This window comes from Lipophrys pholis, assembly GCF_963383615.2.
Source record: "Lipophrys pholis genome assembly, chromosome: 14".
Classification (NCBI taxonomy): domain Eukaryota; kingdom Metazoa; phylum Chordata; class Actinopteri; order Blenniiformes; family Blenniidae; genus Lipophrys; species Lipophrys pholis.
Window position 1 is genome coordinate 17,968,209 of NC_137633.1, and position 16,011 is coordinate 17,984,219.

General features: G+C 42.5%; 1 protein-coding gene across 1 annotated transcript in view; it reads left to right on the top strand.

Moving 5' to 3' along the window:
• arid1b (AT-rich interactive domain 1B) overlaps window positions 1-16,011 on the top strand; it is a gene marked incomplete at its 5' end in the record, with an annotated part of 232,650 nt that overhangs the window by 202,201 nt on the left and 14,438 nt on the right. The window contains 5 exons of the mRNA XM_080480543.1: window positions 4,756-4,880; window positions 8,266-8,369; window positions 11,041-11,235; window positions 12,662-12,877; window positions 15,678-15,897. Of these exons, the coding sequence (XP_080336669.1) occupies window positions 4,756-4,880; window positions 8,266-8,369; window positions 11,041-11,235; window positions 12,662-12,877; window positions 15,678-15,897 (860 nt within the window). The remainder of the gene's footprint in view (window positions 1-4,755; window positions 4,881-8,265; window positions 8,370-11,040; window positions 11,236-12,661; window positions 12,878-15,677; window positions 15,898-16,011) is intronic.

Sequence of the window (16,011 nt, forward strand, 5' to 3'; positions counted from 1 at the left end):
GTAGAGATAACATAGACTACACATACTGTATGTTCATGCATGTATGTTGCATTGGAATTGAAGGAAAAAATGGAAATGTGACTTAAGAAATGACTGCAGACGTTGGATTAAACTCTTACAATGAAATGTGTCAGGATGGTGACTTTATTTAACTCAGTTGACTAAAACTGAAGTCCCCTGAAATTTAGTTTGAAGTGAAAAATGGAATGTCAAACTCGTTTTAGTTGGAACGCCACTTACAGCTCAGTTTAATCTTGAGTGGGTCGGAAATGGTAGCATAATAAACTTAAAATATACACAGTTTTTTTTCTCTGTGGCAACAGACAATTAGGACCAAAAATTGCTGCAATATCAACATCAAGCCCATTTTAATGATGCAAAACACAGTGAAATGTCCAAAAATATCTCTTGCTGTGGCAATTTGCAGCCTTTTGCATGCATGTCTTTGTGAACTCTCACTGACACTGATGCTCGTTTGCTAACAATGAGGTTACTATCTATCATGGCAGCATCACACACGTCTCAGTTGTGTCCGCTCCTCTTAAGACTAGACATATCATGAGCTTGATTTCAAATCTTTATAACTTTAGAGTTATAAAAACTGATATAAATGTATAGTAGGTGATGTTTGATAATGCTAAAATGGTCTTGTTCTTTATATATAATGTATAATAGTTGTTTTGAACCACTGAGGAGGCTTAGGATTTAGTTTTGTAGCTCATTTACTGCACCGAAGATCAAGAAGAGAACAATGTTTCCGAGGGGGACGTGTCTGATAATAATAACAGTGGAAAGAGATAAATTTACATAAAGGAAGAAATACACTAACTGAACAGGAGGAGGTTTATACACTTTTACCCCGTTTCAAAATTAGACTTGTTCACGATGATGTAGAAAATAGTTAAAGTGTCATGAAGCTGTGACTCTTCGGGGATGTCAGGCCTCCAATTGTCAGTATGATTATGTTCAAACAGCACGGACCATGTCAAGCCTGTCAGTGTGGAGGAGTTGTTTGGGGGGGGGGGGGGGGGAAGGTGCAGTACAACATTTTTTAAGCGACTGGAGATTGATGTCAGGGTTTTTTGGGGGGGTTTTTTTGCTCTGTTGGAAAAGCGAGGGGAACACAAAGTATTAAAAGGTATAAGCTTTTCTTGGCAGCAGCTTCTAAGGACAGAATTGGCTTTTCAAATGACTTTCCAGCGCTGCCGGCGACACTCTACAAAAAAGTTCCTGAAGCTATAGGAACGGGCGAACTGTCGGAAAAATAAGCACTTAGTAGAAGAAGAGCAAAGCTTAGGGAAAAAAAAAGGACTGTAAATAAAAAGGAAATTGAAGGGAGAAAAATGTTGGAAGAAGGAAGAAGAGAAGAGAGGAGAGTGCTCCCAGGCAAATCCTCGCCAAATAATTCATTTCTGACCTCCTTAGTAAGTAAATTTGCTAAATAAATAAGAGCAGCGCTTGAATGTCAAGAACGGGGGATGCTGCCTGTGGCGCTTTGTCGCTCGCAGTCTTGGCAGCGCTGCGGAGCGCTCTGCTTTCATTAGATGGGCAAAATAAATGGCTTCTCCTCCATCCATCCATCCTGAGCTGTTTGATGTTTAGGAAGGAGGGGAGGGGTACTCGAAGAGTAGCTTTTCTCTGGATTTAATATGTTAAAAGCTGTCCTTCTATTTTTTTTCGTAGGGGGTTTATTCTGGTCTACCCTCTGTGTGCGAGTGTTGGTGTGTGAGGGTGTGTGTGCATGGCGAGTTGAGTCAGGAGTTTGGAGGAGCAGTGAGCCCAAGCTGCCCTGAGAACAGATTGGGTCCATATATAATTCATAGCCTCCAGCCGATCCACTCCGTCCTTCCATCCAGCAGCCTCTCTCTGCCTCTTTTTCCCTTCACTTTCTTCCGTCTGCACACACTTAAACACGGACCGAGCTAAAGGCGGGGGGGGGGGGATCGATAGGGAGGGCAGCTCAGCCCCATCACACGGCCCTGCAGTCCCGGCGCTTCTGCTGTCTCGTCCAGTTAGCGGCGCTGGGAGGCATCAGCGAGGCCTGTCACCGTGAATGAAGGACAAAGGCGCTGCCACTTCGAGAGAGACACCGTCAGCTGGTTGGCTGGCACCTCGTAACCATGGCATCCCCTTGGCAACGGCACCCACCCTGCACACAAACACAAGGACACACACACACACACACACACACACACACACACACTGCCCATGGTGTGAAAGTGGCCTTCTCCAATGCCCTTCACACATGTGAACTGAATAGTGAAAGGAGAGAATGCGTGCATGCGTGCTTGTGTGCATGTGTTCACATATTTTGTTTGTTGTGAGTACAAGTTCCTATAAAGAACATAAGCTCAGGTTAAGAGTTTGGTTTAATGGCTGAATTGACAATGAGTCTGCAACAAATGAGTGAAAGTGATTGTGTGCATGGAATTATGTGGGAACAAACAAAAAGAATAAAAATACCGCTACTTTTAACTGAGATAAACAAAATAAATCAGAATCGTTCGGCTCACACTAAAGATTTAATCCCGTAATCTGCATTTTCATAGGTTTAGTATTGTGTGAAAACTCTCCAAAGCCTGTTGAGATAGCACTCGCGCTGTAAACTTGGAGAGAAGGTAGAGCTTTCCTGCTCTGCTTCTCTCTTTCCCTCCTCGGGCCACTCCCAGACAGCCGACTGAGAGCGCACCGGCCTGATGGTGTTAGAATGGATGTTTCCATGCGTCTCAGCCTGTGTGTTATGGCGTGTGTGTTCTCTCCACTCAGCCTCATGGAACAGCGATTACCTCCAGCTCTGGGCCCCTGAGCTGAACATACGCCCCCCATCGGTCCACCGGGGACCCATACGCACACTACTCAGCCTTCCTCTTGCCTTAATTTCCCTCCACCTCTTTTCTTTCCTCCATTTTCATTTTCCTCACTCTTTCTCTCTCTAAGGCAACAGGATGCTTTTTTTTTTCCACGGCACAAAGGTGCCCAAGAGCAAGATGAATGTGCTGTGCCTTTTTCTTTTTTCTTTTTTTTTTTGCCCCCTCCCTTCGATAGCGGCACATGCATATATTAAGTGTGATTAAACGCTGCGCGGTGCTTCCATCAAGTGCTTTCTAATGGGCTTTTTTATGACATGAATTAGTCATAATGGGAGAGCGCCACAGTCGAAAACCACCAACCACTGTTGTTGTTGTTGATTTGGATATTTCACCGTTCACACGAGAGCTTGTGCTTATATTGCTTCAGGACAGCGAGGGCTGTTTTATTTTTCATTTTTTTACAGTATGGATAAGTGAGGTTCCAAGGCATTTGGCATCTCTTAACTTATTTCTCCCGTCTTCTGTGGGAGTTTGCGTGCAGAATACATTTTCACGTGCTCGGGAAGGTGCGAGCATCAAAAGGTAAATGTATTTTGGTGTCTTGACTCACGCAGAGCTTTTTAGGGAACACGTAGGCTGCGCTGAAGGAGTGTACACCCCACCAACATTGTAGGGAAATGGGGCCAGATAAGCGTGGATTTGGCGTGCTTGTTTCTTTGCCATGGAGCTCCCCTGTGCACCTCGGCCCCCATAGAGGGATTACATATGTATCATCAGCCGTGCTCTATGACTAATTACATCTGTGAGATGAGATTATGGGGAGGTTTACCAAGCCGATCCCTCCTCTCAGGCAATGTGTATCGGTTCCAACATGAGGTATTACATTATGTGTCTCCGTGAGTGTGTAAAACACAGAGAGAGAGATGCCAGTTAAGAGGGAATTGACTGACATAAATCCGGATGGCATTTTTCTTCTCCTCGTCAAAAACCTGCTCCCCATTTTGAGCCAAATACTCCTCCTTGTGGCCTGATGTGTTTCACTTCCTTCATTTATTTCTCTCTCGATTGATCCTCAATTTCATCTCAGACGCTTTCCTCTATGTTTTTTAGCTTTGGTGTCTTTTCAAGTCAAACACAGACACACACACACACACACACACACACACACACACACACACACACACACACACACACACACACACACACACCCTCTCTGTCTCAACCTTTATTGTTTTAATATGGTTGTCCAGGAGATAATCTTGAGTCAGCAGGATATAGACCAAATTGTTCCAAACATGGTGTTCCCTTTCAGTCCCCGTGACACTGGCCTGCCTCGCAATGATCGACGCCCCCCCCCCCCCCCCACACACACACACACACAGACACACACACGTGTTCAGCAGGTTGCAGATAAGTCCCTCTGATGTCACTTGCATCACCATGTGATGGGCCACCGGAGAGAGGGCAAAACAAGGGGGGGGGGGGTTGAGCGGCATTGATTTCTGCTGTTACCATGACAACAAATAACATGATCCTCTCTGAAAGCACACCTTAATTAGTTAAATTATGACTTGTGGGATGGTAAGAGGGAGGAAGGGGGGGGGGGGGGATTTGTTGGAGGGAAGAGCTTTCCTCTCCCGATGCTGCAGATTCAATCTTTGACAAGCACGGTTTGTTTGAAGATGTTTATTGTGATTTTTCAGATATACGCTTCACTCTGTTTTTACTACACCTGTAAAGGAAAACGACTTCGACAGCCAAACATCCCCTCCGTCTGATTATTTGACTTCTGTTCCTCTACACTCTCCACTGATACCCACCTATCTCTCTCTCTCGCTCTCTCTCTCTCTCTCTCTCTCTCCCTCTCCCTCTTTCTCTCTCCCCTCCAGCCTGTCATTCATCTCTGTATGAATGTATTAACACTTTCATCCTCTGTGTGTGGTAGGCAGGGCAACTATCAAGGCCCGGGCATCGGCCAAGCCAGCACCGTCTCCTACAGTCAGCCAGCGGGCAACAACGGCTCTGTGACGTGCAACGCACAAGGTCCGGGCTACAATATGCCACCTTCAGGTACTTCATTTTATCTTATAGGCTCATACTTTCATCTTCGTGTGAATTTCATCCTCACTTCCAGAGGGGCACGCTGTGATCGAGCACTTCTACTACAAGGAAATATAGGCATCACTAGTTTATTCGACCAGCATGCACCTATTTGATATATTTTATTTATTATTTACAATTGATATCCAGTACAAGAATGACATTCTTTCTCTCGTCACCTATAATAGGCGTCAAACATGAGTGGATTGTAAAAACATTACATTGCTTAATGCAACAGCTATAGGAGAAGTTTTTTAGATATTTCACTGTATTTAACACCAGAAGGTTTCATTAAAATTGGCTATGTCGAGATTGTAGTCATTTTCTTTAGTAAATATTTGTTTTCCCAAAAATATAGACATTTTCATCATGTATATTCCGCACCACGACAAAGGAGTCTTTAAAGTTTAAATTAAAGGTTATTATGGCACTACTTTACTGGTCCAGCCCAGTCGAGTTTGACACCCCTGACCTACAACCGCAATAGTTTCAGATTTTACAGGAAATCAATTTCCTGTGAAAGAATAAATACGGGACCACACGCGACCCGTGAGCTTCATTGTGAAATTACTGTTTTCATTTATTGTTTTAAAAGATACTACTTGACGAGAATGTAAGTGAAAGTAGCTGCTTAGACATGTTTGTTTGAATTGATTAAATCTTAGTAGAACTGGGATACTTGTGGGAACCTGTGGATACAGACTCATGTTCTGTCACTCAGTCAGACATCATCAGTCAGACATGATGAGAAGCAAGTCTGTTCAGGATCAAACAGGAAGTTTGAAAAACAGAACCTTTGAGACAAAGCTAAAGCTTATAACACAATGCTAAGACTAAGGGAGAGACAGCAGCTCCACAGCGGTTTTCATTCAGGACAAAAGTACCAGTCTTATGGAAACTTCAGTAATTCTCTGTTCTTCATTTCATAAAGAATTTCACATTGTCACCCCAATAACAACGTCATCTCTACTGTAGCCTGAGCTCATTTCAACGTCCTTTTTAAATGTGTTAAAAGCGTTAAATAGATAAGCAATGCAAACTGAGTAAATCACATTGTAAGTTATTTAATATGTGTTTGCAAGTACATAGATCCAGTATTTTGCCCGATCTTGCACGACTCATGAACTTGCCCACTGTATAGTGTGTGTATAGCTTCCACATGTCTGTACAGGCAATAACACGTTTTGTAGATGCAAGCCTTTACTTGAACATGCCCTTAACGTGTTATTAAAATGACACACGGAGCGATGAAACTCACCTACAATTCAAGTTCCAGCAGTTGAAGCACACACACCAGGCCCGGGAGATGATTTGTGTAAACTGTCTCTGCTTTCTCCTGCAGTCAAGCCTATTTACACAACCTCTCACAGCCTGCTTTAAACAGATAGCCAAGATTTAAAATGCAGCTCTGACCCCACCTATACAAGTTTGATCTCGCTACAGATTACATGTGGATAAAAGAGAGAAGGACCTGAATCACTGCCCGTTTGGTTAGTATTAGACCGTATACAGCTCTGCCACTCGAGATCAAATCATGTGTTTATATCAGTGTATACCGGACCTCCCCCAGACTGTTTCCATTCAGAGTCGCAGAGATAGAGTCGGAGACGGGTCAGAAAAGAGTGAAAAGGCGAAGAAATCAAGACTTTGCTGGTTACTTTCTGCCTGCTTTTACTCATCCTGTAGAGCTGGCCCTCCAGTGAGCAAAGATTAATGTGGTGCATCAGTTTGTCTTCCAGCCTTTCACCCCGCTGCATTGTTGCGAAGCGCACATGGGCGAGCACCGTGGCTCCAAAAAAAGAAAATTACAAAAAAGAAAATTGAACGACAGCTTTTATTCAAAACCAAATATCAGAATGCGTGACATTTGGAAAACTTCAAACGAATTAGTGTGCCAAGGTTTCTCAAAACTCATCTGGTTTGCCCCTGGGCACAGTAAAAAGCCATTAGTTTTCCCACAGTGCTCCGGCTCACCAGGGAAAAATAAAGAGTGGAGCCTTGTATTCAAGGACCTTCTTCTTTTCTTTTAATACAAATTATGCAGCTGGCACAATGAAAAAGCAGTCTTAAAGATTGTAACTCTTTTTCAATTAGAAATCTAATGAAGGTACACAAACGTCTTTGAAAACAGAAACAAATGTTTTTGTGAGGAAGCATCGGATGAATGCGAACCTTTCGGTTTTATTGCCACTCTGAATATGCAAGAACACGCAGGATTCCTCCCAAAGTCCAGAGGGCACCCTGAATAGCTTTTATCTCATTTTCTCTCCACGTCTTCCCAAAAGATGCCATCTTTAAATACTCTGCTTTTAAATTCTTCCATTTGAGATCAAGTGGCCGGACAGGACTTGAGAGAGGCCTTGAGAACGGCAGACAGAAAGACCGCCAGCATTTCAACTGTGGGAAGGAATTAAACTGATTTACATTGTCTGACTTCGTGACATTACACACGCTATTATCCAGCAGCTTTCAGCCCACACCGAGAGGCCGCAGTTAACTCACTTAAAACGGGTTAGAATACAAAAACGAGGCGAGGACATCTTGTCTGGAGAAGTTTCAGGTCTGATTTACTAAAGCCCTGCAAAGTTTTCAAGTGAAAACGCAAAACAGTGGTTGGGTATTGGATGTGTGTGTGTGTTTTCAACAAACCACTGGAAACGCAACTTTTTGAGAACGGCTCCTAAGGTGGAACTTTTCAAAAATCCTGTGTGTAAACGGGGGGGGGGGGGGGGGGGGTGCTGCTACTGCACACGCACAGCAGTAAATAGTATTTCTACACATGTGCGAGTGGAAACAACAATCACGGCCTCCATATTGGCATGACTCCCAGTCTCCATATTCTCCTGGGACTTGGTAGTATTATAGTCGACAGTCACATCGTAAAAGCAATCAAGTCAAACTTTGTTGTCTGTCCATATGAATGTCCATGTACTACTAAACTACAATCAGTGTTTCTTCTACCATGTAAACCCAAAACTTTCCTGAAACGAAAACACAAAAAACGATTTTCAATTGAAACATTGTCGTGTAAACGGGGCCTATGAGACCAGTGCATTGTGTGAGTGTGTTTCAAGTGAATTCAAAACACATGTTATTGATGTCCCGGTGATGTTTATCACTATGAGGGGAAATACAATTGATCTCTTCCGACAATGAAAGTAATTTTGCTGGAGCAACCATACACAGACAGCGGAGGTGTATCCACCATCCCTCTCTGTAAACAAGCCTTTGTTGAGTTCACTTCATGTCTGCCAACAGACATCTCCCTCTGATTGTTTTTTTTTATTGACTGCTCTCAAGTTTTAACATCCCTCAGAAAAGTTTAATATGAATGCCTTCCACCTTGTCGTTGAAGGACCCACCGGACTGTCGGGAGACAGTGTTTCCAGTCCAGACGGGAAACCCAAAGTGGACATCAAAGACGACAGCGGCCCCATCAATGAGCCTCACAAACCAAAGGTACCTCCTCAGCTTCCACCCACTTCTCCCCCCTTCTGTCAATCTGCTGGTTTTTTTTGTTTTTGTTTTGTTTTCTCCATCTTTTCTGTTGATCTCTCGTCCTTAATGAAGCAAACCAAAGCTGATGAGCATATGCTGCCTCAGCACAGTGGACCGTTTCTCTGTTGTTTTCTCACCATATTTAATGATTTGTTTAACATTTACCATTCCTAATGTTTTCATCGCTTTGTTTTTTGCCCCCCAGCATCTTGCTGATGTTATGGCAGCCCGAGCTGCAAAATAGAGTGAAACACAAAGAGAAGGGGGGTGGGGGGCATCTGCAGTACACACATGTACATAAACACAAAAGCACTGAGAGTGCACACCCGCATTCACAGAAAAACACGCACACACCATATCCTTTTTTGGGTCTCTCGCTCACTTAGACACACATACACCAGCCTTGTCTTGAACACTACTTCCCCAGTACACACATGCACACACGTCCCAATACACAATGCTGACTTCTCATTTTGCCGTACAATCGCGTCTCGGCTCAGCTCAGCAACATCAAAACTCTGCTCTTTGCTCTTTTTACACCCCCACCCCTTGTTTTTGCAACTCGTCTTTCTTACATACACACACACACGCACACACACACACACACACACACACACACGTACGCTTCGATCACATCCACTACACGTCTTTTCCCTCCAAATCCCTGTCTTTTCTTTTGCTGATTACGGTGGTAGGGCCTTTTGAATTATTTAAGGCAGTCAGAGCAGCCAGAAAGACCCCCAGTGCTCCCAAAAGAGATGATCTGTCTGCCAAGAGAGGCAAAACGAGAGAGAGAGCGAGAGAGAGAGAGAGAGAGAGAGAGAGAGAGAGAGAGAGAGAGAGAAGAGAAAGATAAGGTTTTGCTGACATGAGCATTCTGTACACAGACCAGAAGCACTTGTCAAGCTGTTGTTCCCGCTTTCACAGTGCCGTACACACACGCGCGCACACACACACACACACACACTGTTGCAAGCCAAGTGATTTACTTATTGTGGGGTCTGTCACAGCGTTGGTGAACACACATGCTCATCGACTATATTGACAGATACACACTGATCTCCATGCGTGTTTGCTCACTCATCCAGATCCTTACATGCAAACACATACTCACTGTGCACCCAAACTAACAGCTGTGCATGAGCGTGCATTCAATACATGTGCAATAAGATAATGACTGATGGGAACATTGTGATAAACATTGGCATATCTTTCATTAAAGCCAGGTTAATCAAATAAATAAATCCCTGTGTAGCTCACTGGTCACTGACACTGTGTGTTTCACCTCCCTTAAGCTGTGGATTCTTCTCCATTAATATTCAGTTTTTGTAATACCAATTATAAAACCTATTAAGGTGCATTAAATGTGAGCTATTTCATAGAAAGCAGTATTTATTTGCTTAAATTATTAAAACTGGAAAACTGGAATACTGTTATATTAAATAACTGCATTCAAGGTGCTAGTATAAAGTATTACTTTGACTGTAATGATATCTGATATTTTGGAGGTCAAATATCTGAGATATTATGTTTTCCTGGTTAATAAACTGGTGAATGAAAATATCTTCTCATATGTTTGCAAACACCCTCTCTTTGTGTTTCTAAAGCGCACATACAGTGTGTGCGACTCGTTTCTGCACAAGGTCAAAATATTCATTTTACACCAAAACTAATCTGCTTCCTTTTGAAATGTGAGAAAACCGTATCTCCATTTTAATAGGTTAATGAACATCCGTGGGATCTGTAATGGAGGGCCGTTAATTGAATGCTTTTTATTGGTTAAACATCTGTGGAGAAGAATATATGTTGAACATCTTGTTGGTTAAACATGCAGCAGCGGAAAGTATAGGGGGGTTATTCCCACCATCATATCCTCTTTCCTTTTAATCTTTGAGAGGAAATGAAGATAAAAGACATACAGTAAGTGGAATTAAAAGCACAAATTTCAGAGATGAATCTATAGGGTAAACACAATCAAATGAGCTTTATTTTAGAACTTGAACAGTTATGACAGTTGCAGATCATGAAAAAAATTTGAAGCGTTCAACTATTACAAGATGCTGTGATAATTGTGTTGCAAATAAGTAAACCATTAGTTTTGTGATTCAAGCTCTCACACATCAAACTCTTAAGCAGGGGTGTAAAATATAAGGCCAGTGGGCCAAATCCAGTCCGCCAAACCACCAGGTGAATTGTAAAAATAAAGATAAAAATCCATGGATTTTTCCGAAGAGCAGCAGACAAAACGCAGCTCTGAGACCCGAGCTGCGATTTCGGTGATGCTGCAATGAAAGCTGCGCTGCCACATGCATAATACAACAGTTTTTGGACATTTCACTGTATTTTGCACCAGAAGGTTTCATAAAATGTGGTTCTATGTTGGGATTTTAGTCATTTTCAATAGTAAATGTCTGTTTGTTTTTTATGTCAGTATTCTACGGTCCGGCCCACTCAATGGGCTGGATGTGGCCCCTGAGCTAAAAGTGTGTTTGACGCCCCTGGTCCCGAGTATTTAGTCAGTTCCTTGCGTTTCTGAACTGTGATATAATCAGTATCTTAAAGAGTCGAAAGCAAAGTGCATGGTCACCCCGTCTCCCTCCTGAAATCAGACGTGTTGCTCTCTCTTCCACAGCTTCAGGACGGCTACGTCAACAACACCAGCAGCAGTGGCTCCCAGCAGTGTGTGTCCCAGCCCACGACCCCGGGTGGCGCCCTCCCTGTGCCCTCCCCCCTCTCCCCCAGCCCCGCCAGCCTCTCGTCCTACCACGGCGATGACAGCGACAGCATCAGCAGCCCGCCCTGGCCTCTCAAGACCCCTTCTAGCCCGGTAAAGCCCGGCACACACAACAAGATAATCAGGCTGATTTTTAATCCCGATCTCCCCGTCCCGTCCCCAGCATCGGGAGCACAGGCCCGATTGTCGGATGTCTGCAAAAAAATTTGTGTCTTATTTTCCTGTGATGTGGGGGGTGTTAAGAGCGATTTTGTCAGGTCCGATCCGCTCGGAAGGAGAGATCGGTGACAAGAAATTCTGTAGTGTGTGTTCTGCTCCGAGAGGAGCCCAGCAGCAGTGACGTCACACCACACACTATCAGACCAGAAGAGGAAGATCTTGTGGCGATCTGTCTTTTGTGATCGTCAAGTGTGTGGTCTCCTGATCTGTGAAGACTTTAAAAAAATCCTGTAGTGTGTGTGCCGGGCTTAAGACCGACTCGGAGTTCCACGGTTGTTTGCACGGATGCACACACTGAATAAATTGTACATAAGACCGAAACAATGCTACTTAGATGAACAAGCTTGAAGGATTACTGCGTAATTATGTCATCAAAAGCCGTTTCTGAGACCGCAGACGTTTTTGAACCTGGACTGAAGCCAGACATCACTGGGTGGGATTAAACTCCGTCCAGCAGTTTGAACTGAAGGGACGTGAATGAACTTTGAAATGAACACAGTGTGTACAATGAACGAAATGCTTTAAACAAATTCAACCAAAGGCCCTTCTCAGAAACTGTAAACATGGGATCAAATTTTAATGATCCCTCTGGGCAGAGTGTGTTTTTATAACAGAAAACAGAAATAACATAGAAATATATACAGAGGGTGAATTACATTTTAACGGGTATGAACATGTGCAGAAATGGGAAAGTACATTTTTGGCATAATCTAATAACAGTGAAACTCGTATTTTCAGATTTATTGGAAATATTCCCAGACCTTTCTGGTTCTGCTTTGTAGTTTGAGCTTGAAAGAAAATACAACCGCTCTATCTTAAGAAGTCAAATATGATGAGATGTTTTTCCAATTCTCTTAACCATTGTCACAGTTATCATTTAATAAATACTTTATTTATATGAACTTTGGTATGATGATAATATTCCAATGATTTGAGATCCGCCTGTATAAACATTTTATGGAAATATTAAATCAACATGTCTACTTAATACTTGAGCCCGAGTGTTAAAAATCAGTGTGTGTGAGTGTCTGATGGATCACTTCTTGCTTCTTGAGAATAAATCTTCTCCCATGAGAAAGCCAGACTATTAATCACCTCGTGAGGCACATGCATTTGTGGGATGAGCAGCAGAGCCAAGCAGCTTGCTCCATGAAGAATGTACCAAATCATCTCTGCCAATACAAGGCAGCTTTATTGTTTCACTTGTGCAACTCTAGTCCTACCTAGAAAAAATTAATTAATTAAAGCGTGTTTCCTAATAAGCCGGTTTGTCTCCTCTTCGTGTCTCTCCCAATTCTAGAAACCCAATCCGAACACGTCCACCCTCAGCGGCGAGCGCATCACGCGGCTGTACGATCTGGGCATGGAGCCGGAGAGGCGGGGCTGGGTGGAGCGCTACCTGAACTTCATGGAGGAGCGGGGAACGCCGGTGGCTCAGCTCCCGGCGGTGGGCAAAAAGCCGCTGGACCTCTGGAAGCTCTACACGGCCGTCCGAGAGATCGGAGGCCTCGCCATGGTAATTAAAGCGGAACGTTGAAGAAAAACACGCTCGGCGCAGACTTTGAGGGAGCAGTTTGTGAAGCGCTCGACTTCACACGCAGCCGATTCGTTTAACTTTCTGCACACAAGCTTTGAGCTATTTAGTATTCGCGAGCAACGTGCAGTCCTGCTGCATGGCATATGGCGTGCTTGTAAGTGTTGAGGGACGTACTCGAGAGAACGCACTGCTTAAAATTGATGTTAGGGACACCCCAGCTACAATGTCAGGAGACGCAGCTGCAGGCATGTCAGACCTCACGTGAGGAAAACATAAAACCTATAAAGCTTTACATGATAACAGCAGGACGGAAAAACCAAAGGAAACAGGAAAACAAAGTCAAGCGACATGGCCAAAAGTTCAAACATTGCATTTAAAAACCACAGGAATGCAGTAACAAGCTCTGCTGCTCTGAAAAGTCTTTACACGGGACTCTGAGTCCAGACTGCAGGGGGGTGCAGCATGAATGTCCAGCGGTAAGTGGAACCTCACAGGAGGCGATTCAGTTCCTCCTGAACTGTTGGATGAGCGGAGGTCAGACCTGGAGGATCCTTTCTCCGCCAGGAAATGACATCCCCATAACTTCTTCTCCAGTCAAACCTTGGTTTTTAAATACGAGTCATTCCTGGGAGGTTTGGTCTTTAAACCCAAACAGATTTTCCCATAAGAAACAACATGAAATAGCGTACTCTGTTCGCAACCCTCATATTAATGCTTTTTGAACTTTTAGCCAAATTTTGCTTCTAATGTGGACAATTATATGTAGTTTAAAACTAACAGTCGATCTTTTGTGATCTGTAAGTTCTTCGTTCGTATTTGGTTCAAAGAGGTTTCAGTTTTTAAAACAACTGAAAGTTTTTTCTCACATGGACTGAGAAATGTTCATTGTTCAAAATGTAATAACATTTCTTAAATAAAAAAACCCAACTACAAATGAAACATAATCAATTATTTTAATGAACAAACTTTTTTTTCTTTTCTTTGATGGGCGGGGGAGAGTTAGAAGGGTTGTTCTTGTTTGATAAACCATATCTGACATCTCACACAAATAAATTTACTTTAAGTTTTGCAAGTTATCAACTAAAAATTATGCAATGAGTGACATTTAGGGTGTATTTAAAGGAAAGTTTATCACTTCAAGCCCACAAAAAAAGAGTTACAACAGGAAATTCTGTGATGAGTCATAAATTAAATTCTAAAGCAATAGAAGAGATTGAGGAAACATTACCACAGCTAAGAAATCTGCACAGATATTATTATTATTATTATTATTATTATTATTATTATTATTATTATTATTATTATTATTATTATTATTATTATTATTATTATTATTATCATTATTATTATTATTATTATATCTGTAAATAAAAGTTGTAGGGAGCCAGCTGAAGGCTTCCTGTTCAAATACATTTAAAGAGATGCAACACACACAAAAGTCTCCAGAAGTGATGTTTTTTACATTAATCTATTAGCATAAACACACATCAGATAATCTATATACGGTTTCAATGTGTGTGTTTAGTAGATCCAGTCTCTTCGTTCACAAAATGGCACTATGGTAAACAAATATTATGGTATAGCTGCAATTTTGTCTGTTCAAAGCTACAGAACTCCGGATCAATGTGTTTATATATGAGCTCAAATTGTTTCTCTACGCCTGAGACTAAGATTGCATTAGCTAAAGTACATTACATGGTGTAAGTTGTACTTAAGTATGAGTGACATCACTAACTGAAAAAATACTCATATAATGTCCCAGAGATACAGCTTAAAATACACTAATGTGAATATTCAAAGTATAATTTAATGTTTTTAAGCTTTAGGATTCAATGCCGTCATGTAGAAATTCAATGTAACGCTCACGTGTGACCGATATGTCTCTATGTAGTTATAATGAGAAGGATAGTATGAGCCATGGAGTAAATCAACAGCATGTGGTTTACCAGGAAAAAAAACAATAGACCTGTGGTTGACACAAAGAACACACTAGTCGTTATGATTGTGAGTAGTATGTTCAGTTTTTTAGATTTTCATTGTTACTTGAATGGAGACTTCTGAGCCCTAAACTGGTCTTTTATAGATGGAACAGCCTGTTTTAGCGCCGAGCTGAAAATCCAGCTCCATACTGGCTTCTGTTGAAACTGTCTTCCATGAAGTGGTATAAACAAACGAGCACAGTGGCCTGAAATGGGGGGGAAAAAAAGTATTCACTGCTGTCTGGTGTTTTTTTTTTACTTTCTGGAAAGACACACATATTCATAATAAGACTTAATCCTTTCAACAAAATACCACAGGAGCATCCACGAGTGGATCAGTCATAAAACTTAAGTGACAGAATGAGCAGCAGGTGTTTCTATAGAAGTATGTCAAGTGCATGTAAAACAAAAGGGTGTTACAAATAAAATGCATTATTATTATTAAGTGTTAACCAGTGGAAGTTACGGTATGCAGACGCTTGTGATGTGTGTGCGAGCTAGGTGAAGTTCCTTTTTTATTTATAGGGTCTTAGTTGTCACACCAAATACATTTTCCTTAATTAAGTTTCAGGAAGTTTTGATTGTCAAAAAGAAATTGGATTAATTCTCTGCTACACTGAGCTACATAGATTTTGGGGAAACAATTGGATGGATGGATGATGGAAGGAAGGAAGGAACTGATAGACAAGCAGATTGTGTTGGATTCACTTACAGGGTTACAGAGTTTCCTGCATGTTGACTCTAAAGCTTCTTGTCCAGCTCTTTCTCTTCCTGACGCGGTGTGATGCTCTTCGTTAAAGGTAAACAAGAACAAGAAGTGGCGCGAGCTGTCCACCACCCTGAACGTGGGAACCTCCAGCAGCTCCGCCAGCTCGCTGAAGAAGCAGTACATCCAGTACCTGTTTGCCTATGAGTGTAAGATGGAGAGGGGAGAGGAGCCGCCAGCGGACAGCAGCAGCAGCAGCAGCATGGCCGGAGGGGACAACAGGAAGCAGGTCAAGATCCAGCCGCCCTCGCCTGGTAAGACGCCATAACAAGCTCCTTTTGTTTGTTGTTTGTTTACAACCGCACACACTTTTCTGTCGACAGCCAAACAACAGGAGCCGCCGAGCCAAGTCTGTGTGTCAGGAGTCA